The 12,072-nt window shown below is 40.7% G+C and overlaps 1 protein-coding gene across 2 annotated transcripts in view; it reads right to left on the reverse strand.

The window, feature by feature from the left end:
- MTUS2 (microtubule associated scaffold protein 2) overlaps positions 1-12,072 on the reverse strand; it is a 300,838-nt gene that overhangs the window by 52,865 nt on the left and 235,901 nt on the right. For both annotated transcript variants that reach the window (XM_065678445.1, XM_065678446.1), the window contains 2 exons: positions 7,343-7,441; positions 2,098-2,306 (listed from right to left, as the gene is read on the reverse strand). In XM_065678445.1, coding sequence (XP_065534517.1) covers positions 2,098-2,306; positions 7,343-7,441 — 308 coding nt within the window. The remainder of the gene's footprint in view (positions 1-2,097; positions 2,307-7,342; positions 7,442-12,072) is intronic.

Consider the following 12,072-nt stretch of genomic DNA (forward strand, 5'->3'; position numbering starts at 1 on the left):
AATGACACTCAAAACCTCAGAAGCTTGTGTTTATGTTGCAAGAAAAAAGACTGTCCAATTACTCAAGCAATTGAGTAGTCCCAGATCATCCCACTACATGCAGGTTCTCAAGTTAAGCATTGAATTTGAAAGTGTAGCAGCTTTAGGCCTCCCAGGAGGCCTCAGTCAAAACAGGCAAATACCTCAAGAGGGAACTCAGATCTTTGGTACTGTAAATAGGGTGATGGAAGCACTCACCTGCCTCTATTCACTAAAAATGGAGCCTACAGCAACCATACTCCTCATGTAGGTACCACATCCTCAGTTCCCAGTGGGTAACTTTTGGGCTGTCACTGATTGTGCAGCTCATCACCCAGGGAAGCCAGAAGTGTCTTTACCTGGCAGAGGCCCATGTTACACAAGTGTCTCGCACTGCACTGAATGGTCATATGCACATATATACACTTCAGGGCAACCAGGCCAGCCCAGAAGAGACTGACACTCAGGCTGAGCACAGGTAAGCAAGTCCAGCAGTGGGTCTGTTCCACTGGCATATTATTTTTTACCTCCAGGCACTCAAGAGGAGTATTACTGCTGGCCTGGTAGTAGATAGGAGCTGGGAACGTGAGGCACAGCTATGCCCAACCAGAACTTGGAGAGGATGCTATTAAATAAAGTCCCCTGAGGTGTTCAGCTTAGGAGGCATTCTCAGGTCAGATCTAACACGCACCAACAGGATGAGAGTCTCGTCTGCAGCAGCTGTTCTCATTTAAAACATACCCAGAGGAGACAGAAGAGATATGCCCAAGCTTCCAGAATTCCTCCAGCAAATTGTAACGAGGCATGAGATGAAAAATCTCTCCCCAGTGGACAATGCATAGGCAGAGCTGAGCAGACACTGCTTTGCCCTTTTTTGTTTTCCTCTGCTTTAATCAAGGACACTCCACAGTCAGCTCAAAAAAAAACCCAAACAAAACAACAAAAAACAAAAGAAAAATGCCCATCAAGCCCAAAAATGTCAAAAGTGAAGAAAAACAGAGGGGAAAATCCCCTGGGAATGTATTTAAAATACTTAGTATGTTTTAAAAATTTCCTGTTTTTTCAGCTCAGTGAAGCTCCCCTTGGCAAGATCAGCTCCTACACAGGGAAAAGTGTGAGCTACGGTCATTTGCTCAAAGTAACCTTTGTCACTAATATAAAAAAAGCCCTAAAAGATGAATAAAGTATTTCAAAATTTGTAAAGACTGTTTGAATCTGTGTTTTGGTTTTTGTTTTTCTTTCTCCCACTTAATACTGAAAGCTTACACTTCTGTCTTCCAAAAGTAGACCAACAGGCAACCAAAAATATCCAAACCTTGGGTCCTTCTGCTGGTGATTGCCTGTTCTAAAAAGTAGTTGGGACACCAGCTTAACCTGGGATGGTACAAAAAGTATGGGCATCAGGTCTTGTCCTCAGAGCCCTGCTAGATCACTGAACAGCTTTTGAAACAAGCAATGCCTACAGATCCTTCATTTTATCTCTGGTTTAGCAAATAAATAAGCTTCTGCAATTATTAACCACATTTTATTTATGTTTTCTGTACCTGCTGAATGGAATCTCCTAAATGCTGAGATAATGTTATTCTAACCCTTCAGGACTGGCACCTCAGAAAAAGGGACACTGCCTGATCCATGGTGAACAGGAAGAGCAAGTAAGTACTGTGAGAAAGCAAATCTTTTCTTTCATCCAACACCTTTAGTTGACTAAATGCATAGATTGTTTTTGCATTTGTTCACAAGTACCAATGTCTCAGTTACACTTTCCATTCCAACTGTAGCAGCCAGGGAGTGGGACTTCCAAGTTTTTGCATCTGCTTCATTCCTGTAAACATCCTGAAACCCCTCTGTGCTTGTGACAAATATTTCAGTCACTGTTCTTCCTCTTCCAAGTTCCTGACCTTTGATTTTCAAATATATGGCACCAAATTAGAATATGGTCCTCATAACACCTGTTGCAAAGAAGTTACATTTTCTTTGTTCCAATAACAAATTTTCAACGACTGTGGAATAAATATGGGCAACTGACTGATATAAACGCAAGGAACCTTTGTAAAGCAGGTAAATGTCCCCAGCACTTACCTGCCTGTAAAAGTGCTGTGTTGTTATAGCAAAGACGTCAAAGCCACAGGTGGCCCTTCTAAGTTCATCTCGAATAATGGTTAATTGTCGGGACTGCTCATCACACTTTTCCTTCAATCTCTGAATGAACTGCTTTTCAGCATCTCGACTCTCTCCTGGTTTGGGGGAGAATCCATTCTTTGGGGTCGTTGGCCTTTGCTTGGGATGTCCTAGAGAGTAAAAAGAAAAGACCATCAGAGTCACTTACTTCGTATGTATAGACATGACCTTTATGTGTTTCTGGGGCCTTTGGGCTCAATCTTATAAAAGAGAAAAGAGGTCTGTAACATTCACACAGATATGTAATGACTTTCCAAAAAAGCAAGAGCACAGTGAAATATATTACCCTAGGGGCAAAAGCTCAAAGCTTTGTAACAGTCATCTTGCCCCAGGATCTGAGCCTGAAGGTCTGCTAGGAGTTGAGAAGAGCTCTCCTAAGTGTCTTACTGACAGCTGAGACTGTTAGAGGAAGGCTTCATCTCACCTGTGTTAGAAATCTACAAGAATAGAGGTCTGCATCTCAATGCGTGACGCTGCTCTTGAACAACAGTGAGAGAAATGGGCACTTCCAGGTTGAGATTCACTTTATCCTATGGTAGATATGGAAAACAATTGGATGACATTTACACTCGATATATGATTTCTTTGGCCACCTGAACACCAAGCTTGGTGACTTGACAGAGGTGCCAGATTTTATTTGCCTTTGCAGATTTCTTTTTGCCTCCAAATGCGACAATGTGGGGCTGGAGCTGTCCTCTGCATGCAAACACAGCATGGATCTCTTGCTATTAGGATATCACTATTTTTTTTTAATCAACAATAATGCAGTCTACCCTGCCAGTTCCCCTTTCTCTCCCCTATACAACACTTCTGAAGTTGCAGTGTGAAACAGATACATACAGAAATGCCGCCAGGTACCGCATAAGGCTGACTGGTTACCCCACTGGCTCTGTGTGGCTGCTCTCTCTGCACCATAGGTCACACAAGAATTGCTATATAGTTTGCCCGCAGAAATGGGTCCAGAAAGACTTTGGCTCCTCTGACATGCTCCAAGTTGGCTTGGAGCAACTCTGATCCTGTGTGAAGATGTGAAACCACTAGTGTAGCTTGTGTTTAGGATATCAGCTCAAATACAATGCCATTATTCACATGGATGGCACAATAACTAAAATTTACTCATGGTAAGCCACCTCAGGAAAGTGAGGTTTTTATTCTATGTTAAGCTCATATCCTGCTTCATTTCTCTGGATAAACTCAGTTATGAAGATGAAGCAAGAAGGGGTAATGTTCCGGTAGCGTGTGGTTGCTCAAGCCACTGCTTGGACAATCTGTTTTGTCTGTATCTTAGCTTTCTGTGAACTCTCTCTGCAAACATGGTCAGCTGGGCAACACCTTTGCAGAGCTTACTTATTCTTTTTGTTACCCTCAGTTCTCCTCAGCTCATGCTGTTTAGCTCATTTCCAAGTGTGGGCCAAGAATCTCTGGTTCTTTTCCTCAGCTCCTCCCACTAGTCTCAGGCTTTTAGCTTAGGAACTGGAAGAAGGATAAAATAGACACTTGTCCCCATGTGTTAGTAGAGATGGTGGACATTGGTCTGAATACAGATGAAAAATGAATGCTTCTGTGTTAGCAAAAAGTGTTGGATATGCAAAAATCTGAAAAAAAAAAAAAGAAAAAGGCTATCTTGTTTTTTGTGTTATAATATACATTTCCTGAAAAACAGTGCAGAAACAATGTCTTCAACCAGTTCTCAACAATGAATGTAACAGGGGACAGTCTTCTGCCATGGATACTACTTATCCCTTTCCTAAAAAAGACAGAAGAATCCTTCCACAGAGATGGATATGATGGTATGAGTGAAGGAGAGCATTGTTCCAGGGGTAATTTTGTCAGATGGACTTTTGATACTTTAGATCTTTATGACTATGGCATGGATGTGCAAATGGATCCTTAGGACAATTTTACTAGTTCAGGCAGGGAAAGCAGTATGGCTTTGCCAGAGCAATACCCCAGGAGCATATTCCTGCTTGTTCAGATCCCAAGCTCGCGTGAAGCCACTGGGAGCATATCTTCCAATTTGTTCGACTATGTTCTGGCTCCAGGTTAAGGTCCAGCAGAGATGCTCCCTCATGTTTCCAGGAATCTCATATTGCAACTGCAAATAGCCACAAGTGGAAAACAGCCTCTGAAAGTCTTTGTGAACATGACTTGGGTTTACAAAGAGGAATACCAGCTTTTGCAAAACTAACTTCATGATGTTGCAAGACCTGAATAATACAATATGGGATATTAGAGAGGACTTTCTTGTTAAGAAAGTTCAACCAGCGCAGCTATTGCCTCTATCCATTTTCAGGTCACTTAAAGCCAGTTACACCTTTTCGTGAAGGAACAACGGTTTCTTACAGATTTTTTCTTTCATGTAAAGGGGCTCTTAATGGGACAGTAGGTATTACCACAAAATAAGAAATCCAGTAAAGCAAGAGACATGAATGTGCGTCTTCCTAGTCAGACATTTGGGTTCAAGTCTTGGGTTGTTAAGAAAGCATGGTGAGGTTACAAGAGAAAGCATATCAAGAAGGGGGTGTAGGCTCTTGAAATACAGTTTTAATTAAAATAGAAACCTTTCAGGTTTCTTTTTCTTATGTCTTTCTACCTTTCCTGTTCACTGGAACATTTGAAGTGTACATCTCTATGTTGTCCTTGGTAGTATTATAAGCTGTCCTTGTAAATTAAACTGTTCTATTCTCCTCGGGGATAAATCTGAATTTCTCGGTTCATTTGTGTCTGAAAAGCAGCTTACTAAGCTTATTCTGCCATTGATGTCTCTCTTCTGTTGCTCTGCACAAACCAGGGTATATATTAATGATGCTGGCCCTGATCCTGAATGTCCTTTTTGCTGATGGTGGAACCAGAGGGGCAAACCTAGCACACATTGAAATCACTAAACACCTTTGATCCTATTCAAAACTCCCAGGTCTTTTTCATCTATTAGTGTTTGAACTAAAGAGACATAACAAGTGTATACTCCTAATTAACACTGTCCGTGAGGATTTGTGTGGGAATGCAATTTATTTGCCTTTTAGCTGTCCAGTTTCTGAGATTTTGGTGGGGAAAGTGAAACTGCTTTGAAAGGGTTGGTAACAAGCAATCTGTAGAGTGACAGATGTCACCATCCTAAGATGGAGTGGAAGGAGAGCACCCGCTTCTAGGTATTCCTGCTCCTATACAAAGATTTCAAGAATGGTATTGAATCAATAGATACAATTAAGACCCTTACAAGACTCTGCATCTGTTGCAAGTCTTCAGAAGGACTGATCCAAATTCTAAAGATCAGATTCAAGGTTAATAAATATTTGCATGACAGTCAAAACCCAGCACTGATTAAAAGAAGCTGTATGTGAGGAGGCCAGTAACAGAGGGAAAACAACCTGGAAACAGCACTCGGAAATTTTAGAACCACATCTCGCTGTGGTGGAGTTACCTGTGGACACATGCTCTTCTATCACAAAGTGTAAATGCTGCATGAGTTTGTGGTGATCCTGATGGAGGAAACCCTATGCTACTGCTCCCTGGTCCCTGCTGCACCCACTCCTTGTCTGTTTAATGACTGCTTTGATTATTTTTTGAAATATTAAATGGGTGAAAAATTGTCTGTCTTTATCACCTCGTTATTGCTGTTGTTATTTCAAAGAATGCTAAAGGCTACTCTAAAAAAATAAATGAAGATGAGATTTATTTTCCTATTTGATCTTTACAGAGACAAACAGTTTTAGGCTGCCAGAATTTCAGACAACCAAGCTTAAGTAATCCTAAATCAATCTGACGGAGAGAGGGTGGGTACTCAACCTCTTATGAGAAAGAGGAAACCTTTGAGGCCTCATAAATTGGATATGCCAAAAATTTAAGCCTTGAAAATCATGAAGTCACCCGTGGAAATGCTTGCCTCCTTAAGACAACACAAATACATGGTACAAATATGCCTGTTCCATTTTGCTTTCTAATTCTAGTGGAAGTATATCAGCTGTGCTGTTACATGCTGCTACAGCCAGTCAGTGGTGATGCTTAAACCAGACTCCCACCATCATAAACCCTGATGAGCTGCTGGTCTGGCACTCTCCACAACAAATTTTAATTTGTATCTTTCTTGGTGATCTCACCACATGCAAAATAGATTGAACACAATAAAATTCAGAGGACAGTATTAAGTTCATCTTTTTAACCTCCTATCTGTAAAAGGAGAAGAATTTTAAGTCCTGTTGGTCCTTGGAAAGATTGAATTTAACCTTCCATTTTCTTGATTTTGCTGTTTGTGAAGGAGAAGAATAGGGATTGGAATTAGCAAGCACGAAGAGACTCTTGATGCAAGCCATAGGATCTAAAGAGCTGCTCTGCATGTTTTATACTTCACCATCAAATGAAGAAATATGAGCTTTTACCCACCATGACCAAACACCTTAGAGCTGTAGAGATGACAGTTGAAGTATTTGAGTCTGAAAAACTAGGTAACAGAACAGAAGAAAACTGCAAGCACAATGAAATCAATGGGACCATGCCCACTCATTTGAAAAATGTTTAGGTCAGCCAAAAGACAGCCTTACAGAAGCCTTTAGGTACCTTATACATTTGTTAATGTACACTTTGCAGACATAAATAGAAATAAGTTCTCTTCATTTGAGTAACTAAACAAAGGAAATGTGTTTGTGCTCAGTATTGAGGAGTAAGTTGACAATGCCCCAATAGCATTCTGAAGGTTATTTCCATAGATAATACTTTTTCCAGTTATACATATAAATAGCCCAGGGAATTTAGTGCCTCTGCCCAATAGTAAAAGATGATTCTGAGTAATATACTATCACTCCAGGTAATTGTCTGAGGTTTCTTTTATTTCACTGTATCTATCTGTTCTCTTTTTCTATAAGAAATTTGTAAAGATGAAAAAAATGTTCCTGTGCCCTTAAACATGTAATAGCAACAAATCTTTGTTTTGAAGGGGAGATGATTGCACAGTTGTTACAAAGAAAACAGAAGTCTATTCAGCTCATGCATTGGTATGATAAAGCCTGCTGTACTCACAGCTTAATGAACCTTGGACACAATCAACCTTCACTTGACAATAGTAGGTCTCAGAATTTAGTATGTTAACAAGAGCTGCAAAGTCAACAAGTTTAAATCTTGCCTGAAACAGTGCTTTTAGGTTCATAAATACCTGGTGAATGGAGCTTGGTGGCTGTTACTGCTGATTTCTTAGGGGATGAAACAGCTGGTCTGTTAGCATCCTGATCTTTTTGTACTTCTTTCTTCAGACCTGTTTTAGAAAAAACGAAGGTAGAAAGAAATCAGTTTTATAATTCTGTTTGCAATTGTACAGAACTATGTCACTAACATACACACCAGAATGGCAAAATATAATTATTTCACCTATACACACCCTGGGCTTCGTGCAGAATGATTCTACACAGTACTATGTTGAATGACAACCTGCCATTTCCGCAAGCATGACTGCATGCATGTGGCTGAGCTGACATACACAGCACAAAAGAAGGTCAGAAGAAGGCCTTAACACTCACTTGGTTCTCCAGCCATCAGCATAGTGACAAATGCCGTTAAAGCACAAAGAGTTACACAGCAGTCCATCCTATCTGTTCTGAACTCTGTGTTCCCTTCACCTTGCTGTGCATCCTCATCCTGGGCTGGAGGAGAAGCTGAGTAGGACTGCAAAAAGATGACTTATATGGGGATCAAAATCTTCAGGGACGCTTGCTGGATGACTGGCTTTCTGCTCTCTCCAAAGCCTCAGCTAGTCACAGTTGCAGTATTAGGCTTACTTTTGATGCATCATTCACCTTCACCTTGTCTGCATGAGGACTTGCAACCAGTGAGCTGTGGACACAGCACTCGCCACATGCCAGAAGCCAAGCTTCATATTCTCTAGCACTGTTTCTCAGCACTCAGAATGCCTTCTAGCTTGAAGAGTGCCTCTGTGAGGAGCACATGCACACACACAAGCTCTGAGGCCAACTATTTGAGGGGGGATGGCACAGGAGACCGTCTAAGAACCTCTTTGACTCCCTTCCACTGTTCTTAGGCAAATTGCACCATCAGTCATCAGGGGCTGATAAAGACTGCATTCTTGATACTTTTCCTTTGGTCCATCTCAATTTTCTCTGCTGTTTATAAATTTGACATGTTGAGGATACAGTTCTTATTTGTGATTAATCCTTTTCACAGTGACATGACTGGGGATATAAATTTCCTGTGTCTGCCATCTACTACACTGTATTTTACTGAAAAGTAGGACATAAAATAAGTTTGTGGTGCCATTTCATTACTAAGGAGCAAGTGAAAGCAACCTGAGATGGGAGCTCTGAGACAAAACCAGAGCTTGTTTAAGAAGCTATAATTTATAGAGTTACAAATTCAAGCATCACTTTTTCATGGCAATGAGGCCTTATTTTTAATGTGGTTTTCAAAATAAAAATATGATGTGCAAATGTGCCACATACCAAGCTCCTCCATGAATTTTGCTGTGCAAATGTTGAAGAGACAATGGTAGGGAAAGCGAGTTTTCCTTATCCTTTCAGTGGTAACAAGAGGCATATAAATACTTTTGTTTTCAGACATTTTCAGTGAGGAATACCTGGGGAATTAGTTCAGACTCTTAGCCTTAAGCACAAAATGAGGAACAATTCCCCAGTTAGAACTCAGTTAAAGAAAACAAAGCAAAGAAGCAAAGAAGCCAGCAATCACCACCATTCTGCAGCGGGCAAGGTGAGGTCTGCAGAGAGCAGTGAGACTTGCATGTGGGTGCAGATGGTGCCGCCTGGGAGAGGTGGCTGCATGGAGACATCAGCCCTGGGAAGTCGGACATCAGCAGAGCAAAGGTGCAAATAGATACTTTGGCAAGGACAGAAGAGTAGGATTAATAACAAGGGCAGAAAATGAGGATAGCTGCCCTTCTTCAGTTTACAAGACTAGGAGAGCTCCTGAGGCCTGGTAGGGGCAGCACTGCAGCAGCTGGGGAAATGAGGAAGGGTTGCATAGCAAGAGAAAAGCCAATGCACAGTACATCCCTCCCGGGAAGGGGCTGGAGAGAATTGCATGTGGAACTAGTGGTTATTCAGCTTCTCCTTCATGTGTAGAAAGGTCCTGGTGGCCTCTTTGTGGCCTTCCTTAGCAGAGAGGGATTTAGGAAGCATGCAGCAGGCAAAAGACAGTCCACAGGAGCAAACCATTATTGTTCTGCTAAGCTCATCACCCACAGGGATGTCTTAAGGGAAGAGCCATCCCTGGCATCAGACCTCAAATAAGGCTTGTTCCGAATGTTTTTTCTAAAAGGTGGGTTTATTCTTTCCCTTCTCTTTTGAAACAACTGTTGGTTGGTTAAAAGAGAAACATTCAGAGAACATGCTGATTTCAAGAGAAGTTCCTGTAGGGAAAATTAATTTTTAAATGAGAGGAGTTTGGGCTCCAAATTTGTCATTTCACAGAATTCTAGAATTTTAGGTTTAAAAAGATCTGTAAGGGAGCACTGGCATGGCGATCAGCATAATGCTGTACCACAGGGTATGCACAGCAGGAGATTATGTAGTTCAATCTTTTCTACCTTGAGGTTGTACTAGGAGTAACTCAAAGGTTATAGTGTACATACAAAGTTTGATGCTCCACTGTAACTCAGGAAACAAGACAGACATTTCAGCTGTTATTACAACTGAATGTGTCAAATAATACTTTGACTGTCATATGTATTTTGCAATATTAAAAGGTGTTGTGCATGCCATCATAAAACCATAAAAAATATAAAATGAGATTATGGAAAGAAATCAGGCAAAACAGGTGTATATTTCTTGAACCTGCAAACTGTTTTAATTTTGTTTTAGATTTGTCTTTTAAAAGGTACATTAACTCTAACCTGGAAAATAATTTACTTGGAACTCTTAGTGTTATTGCCCAAAGGCTGGAAATGTGGAATTCCAGTTAGCTCTGTGCTAAATACCCATATATCAGTTTTATACCTGCTGGCTGTGTAATCAATGCTCTTAGCACTGAGCCTCTCCACAAAAGGCTCCTGGCAGAGCAGGAAGAACTACTAACTTCCAGGCTTTCAGAAACAGCTTCCAAGATCCTGCCAATGCCTTCCACTACTGGAGCTCATGGAGCAAGGAGAAATCTTTCTAGTAGCCAAGAATAAAAGCCACAAACTACTAACTTTCATATGAATTTGCATTCCATCTAAGGTTACAAATCTCCCAAAGTTTCCTCTTTTAAAAGCTGTACTTGTATATAGTAATGGATATTTCAGGCCATAAGATAGCTGCGAGCATCAATAATTGCTCTCATTTCTACTAGAGTGGTTACAGCAATTGCTTTAGAAAATACATCCAAATGCACAGTTCTGTAAAGGCATTTACATTTCCTAACCAACACGCATAGCCTGCTTCAAACCAAATAGAAGGAGCAAAGTCAAAATCAGTAGAAATACAGGCAAAACACTCCAGGCGTGTTAAATTCGTCACTTGGAGGAACAGCGGACAAACAAAACCACTTCTTCATTCCCCCACTGTTGCTGAATGGTAGCCTAAGGACCAGAGCTAAAGATGCCTTATCTGAAACATCTTCTCAAGAGCTGCTGCAGAATGAGCAGTATTTGCCTTCACCTCTCTTTAAAAGCCTTTAAAAGGCAGGACAGTGGGGTAGACTTCAATTTGGTTTCACACTTCAGACTGAAAACATGCTAACAAATTACATGTTGAGTATTTACTCCAAAACAAATCCCAATATGTCGTAGACATCATTAACAATTCAGTGGGACTGGCTGCATTCAGCTGGATTCCAGCTGTTCTCAAGCGTATTTTCGAAGTTAACTAATGCAGTCTGCAAGTTTAAATAAACCCAAGGAAGTGTTTTCAGTCACTCACAGATACAAAGAACCAATTCGGGCTTTCTTCTGCCTTTCTCCTTGATACCCACAACTAGTCCGTTCTTGGTGAGTAATGACACATTCATGCACACATTGTTTGAGACAAGATGAGCAAAGCTGACAATACGGATTCTGTAGAGTAAGAGCAGTCCAATTCTCTCTAGAGACTCTCCACTGCCTGTGATCTGTAAGACACTGAAAGACTTTGAATAAATACGTAGATGTAGAAGAAAGACCACGTATTTGTTGAAGTAGAAACTGCTAACTCTTGTGCTTTCCCCTTTGTGCTTGTTGTAAATTCAAAATCAATTTGATAAGAAAAAAAGAAGGACAAGGACTATTCGATTGACTCTTCTGAAAGTGATTGCTTTCTTTCTGTGTTAGAAAGGAAAGTCTCTTTATCTGGTTTAAAAAAAAAAAAGCAAAGGCAAAAATAAACCTGACAAAACATTCTTTGGACTGAATAAAAAATCTCAGGGCAATTCAGAACATCCAACATTAGATGCAGACTTAAAACAACCTCTTCATGCCATTTCACATGTATCCAATGGCATTTTATTGTTGCTTCCTCACACAGGTGTGCTACAGCATGTTTTAGACTGGTTCCCAGGACAGAGTAGTACTACACATCCCTATGTTCAGTACAGGAACAACCTGTGTGTAACCCACTGCATAGTCACTATTCTTTTGATGAAAAACTTTTACAAAGGGTAATAAAGTGGCTGGAGGATCTTCTCCCTTCATCCCTGCAAGAGCACTGGTGCTCGCTTTTCCTCTCTCAGCTGACCTTAGCTCATCCCTCTGCCTCTGAGGTTGTGTTGTCTGGATTTTGCAGAAGCTGATTAAAAGAAATACATTTTACATTGTAAACTTGCTAGCGAGAACTGTAATAACACCGACTTCATTTTTCAGCTTGACTGATTGCATTTAACAGCCTTCCTTGTTACTTATGATCTACTGGTACATGTAAAAGCACAAGAATTGACTGGGTTAGTTTTTTTGAACAATGCTTTTGATTG

This window comes from Lathamus discolor, chromosome 4 (genome assembly GCF_037157495.1).
Source record: "Lathamus discolor isolate bLatDis1 chromosome 4, bLatDis1.hap1, whole genome shotgun sequence".
Classification (NCBI taxonomy): domain Eukaryota; kingdom Metazoa; phylum Chordata; class Aves; order Psittaciformes; family Psittacidae; genus Lathamus; species Lathamus discolor.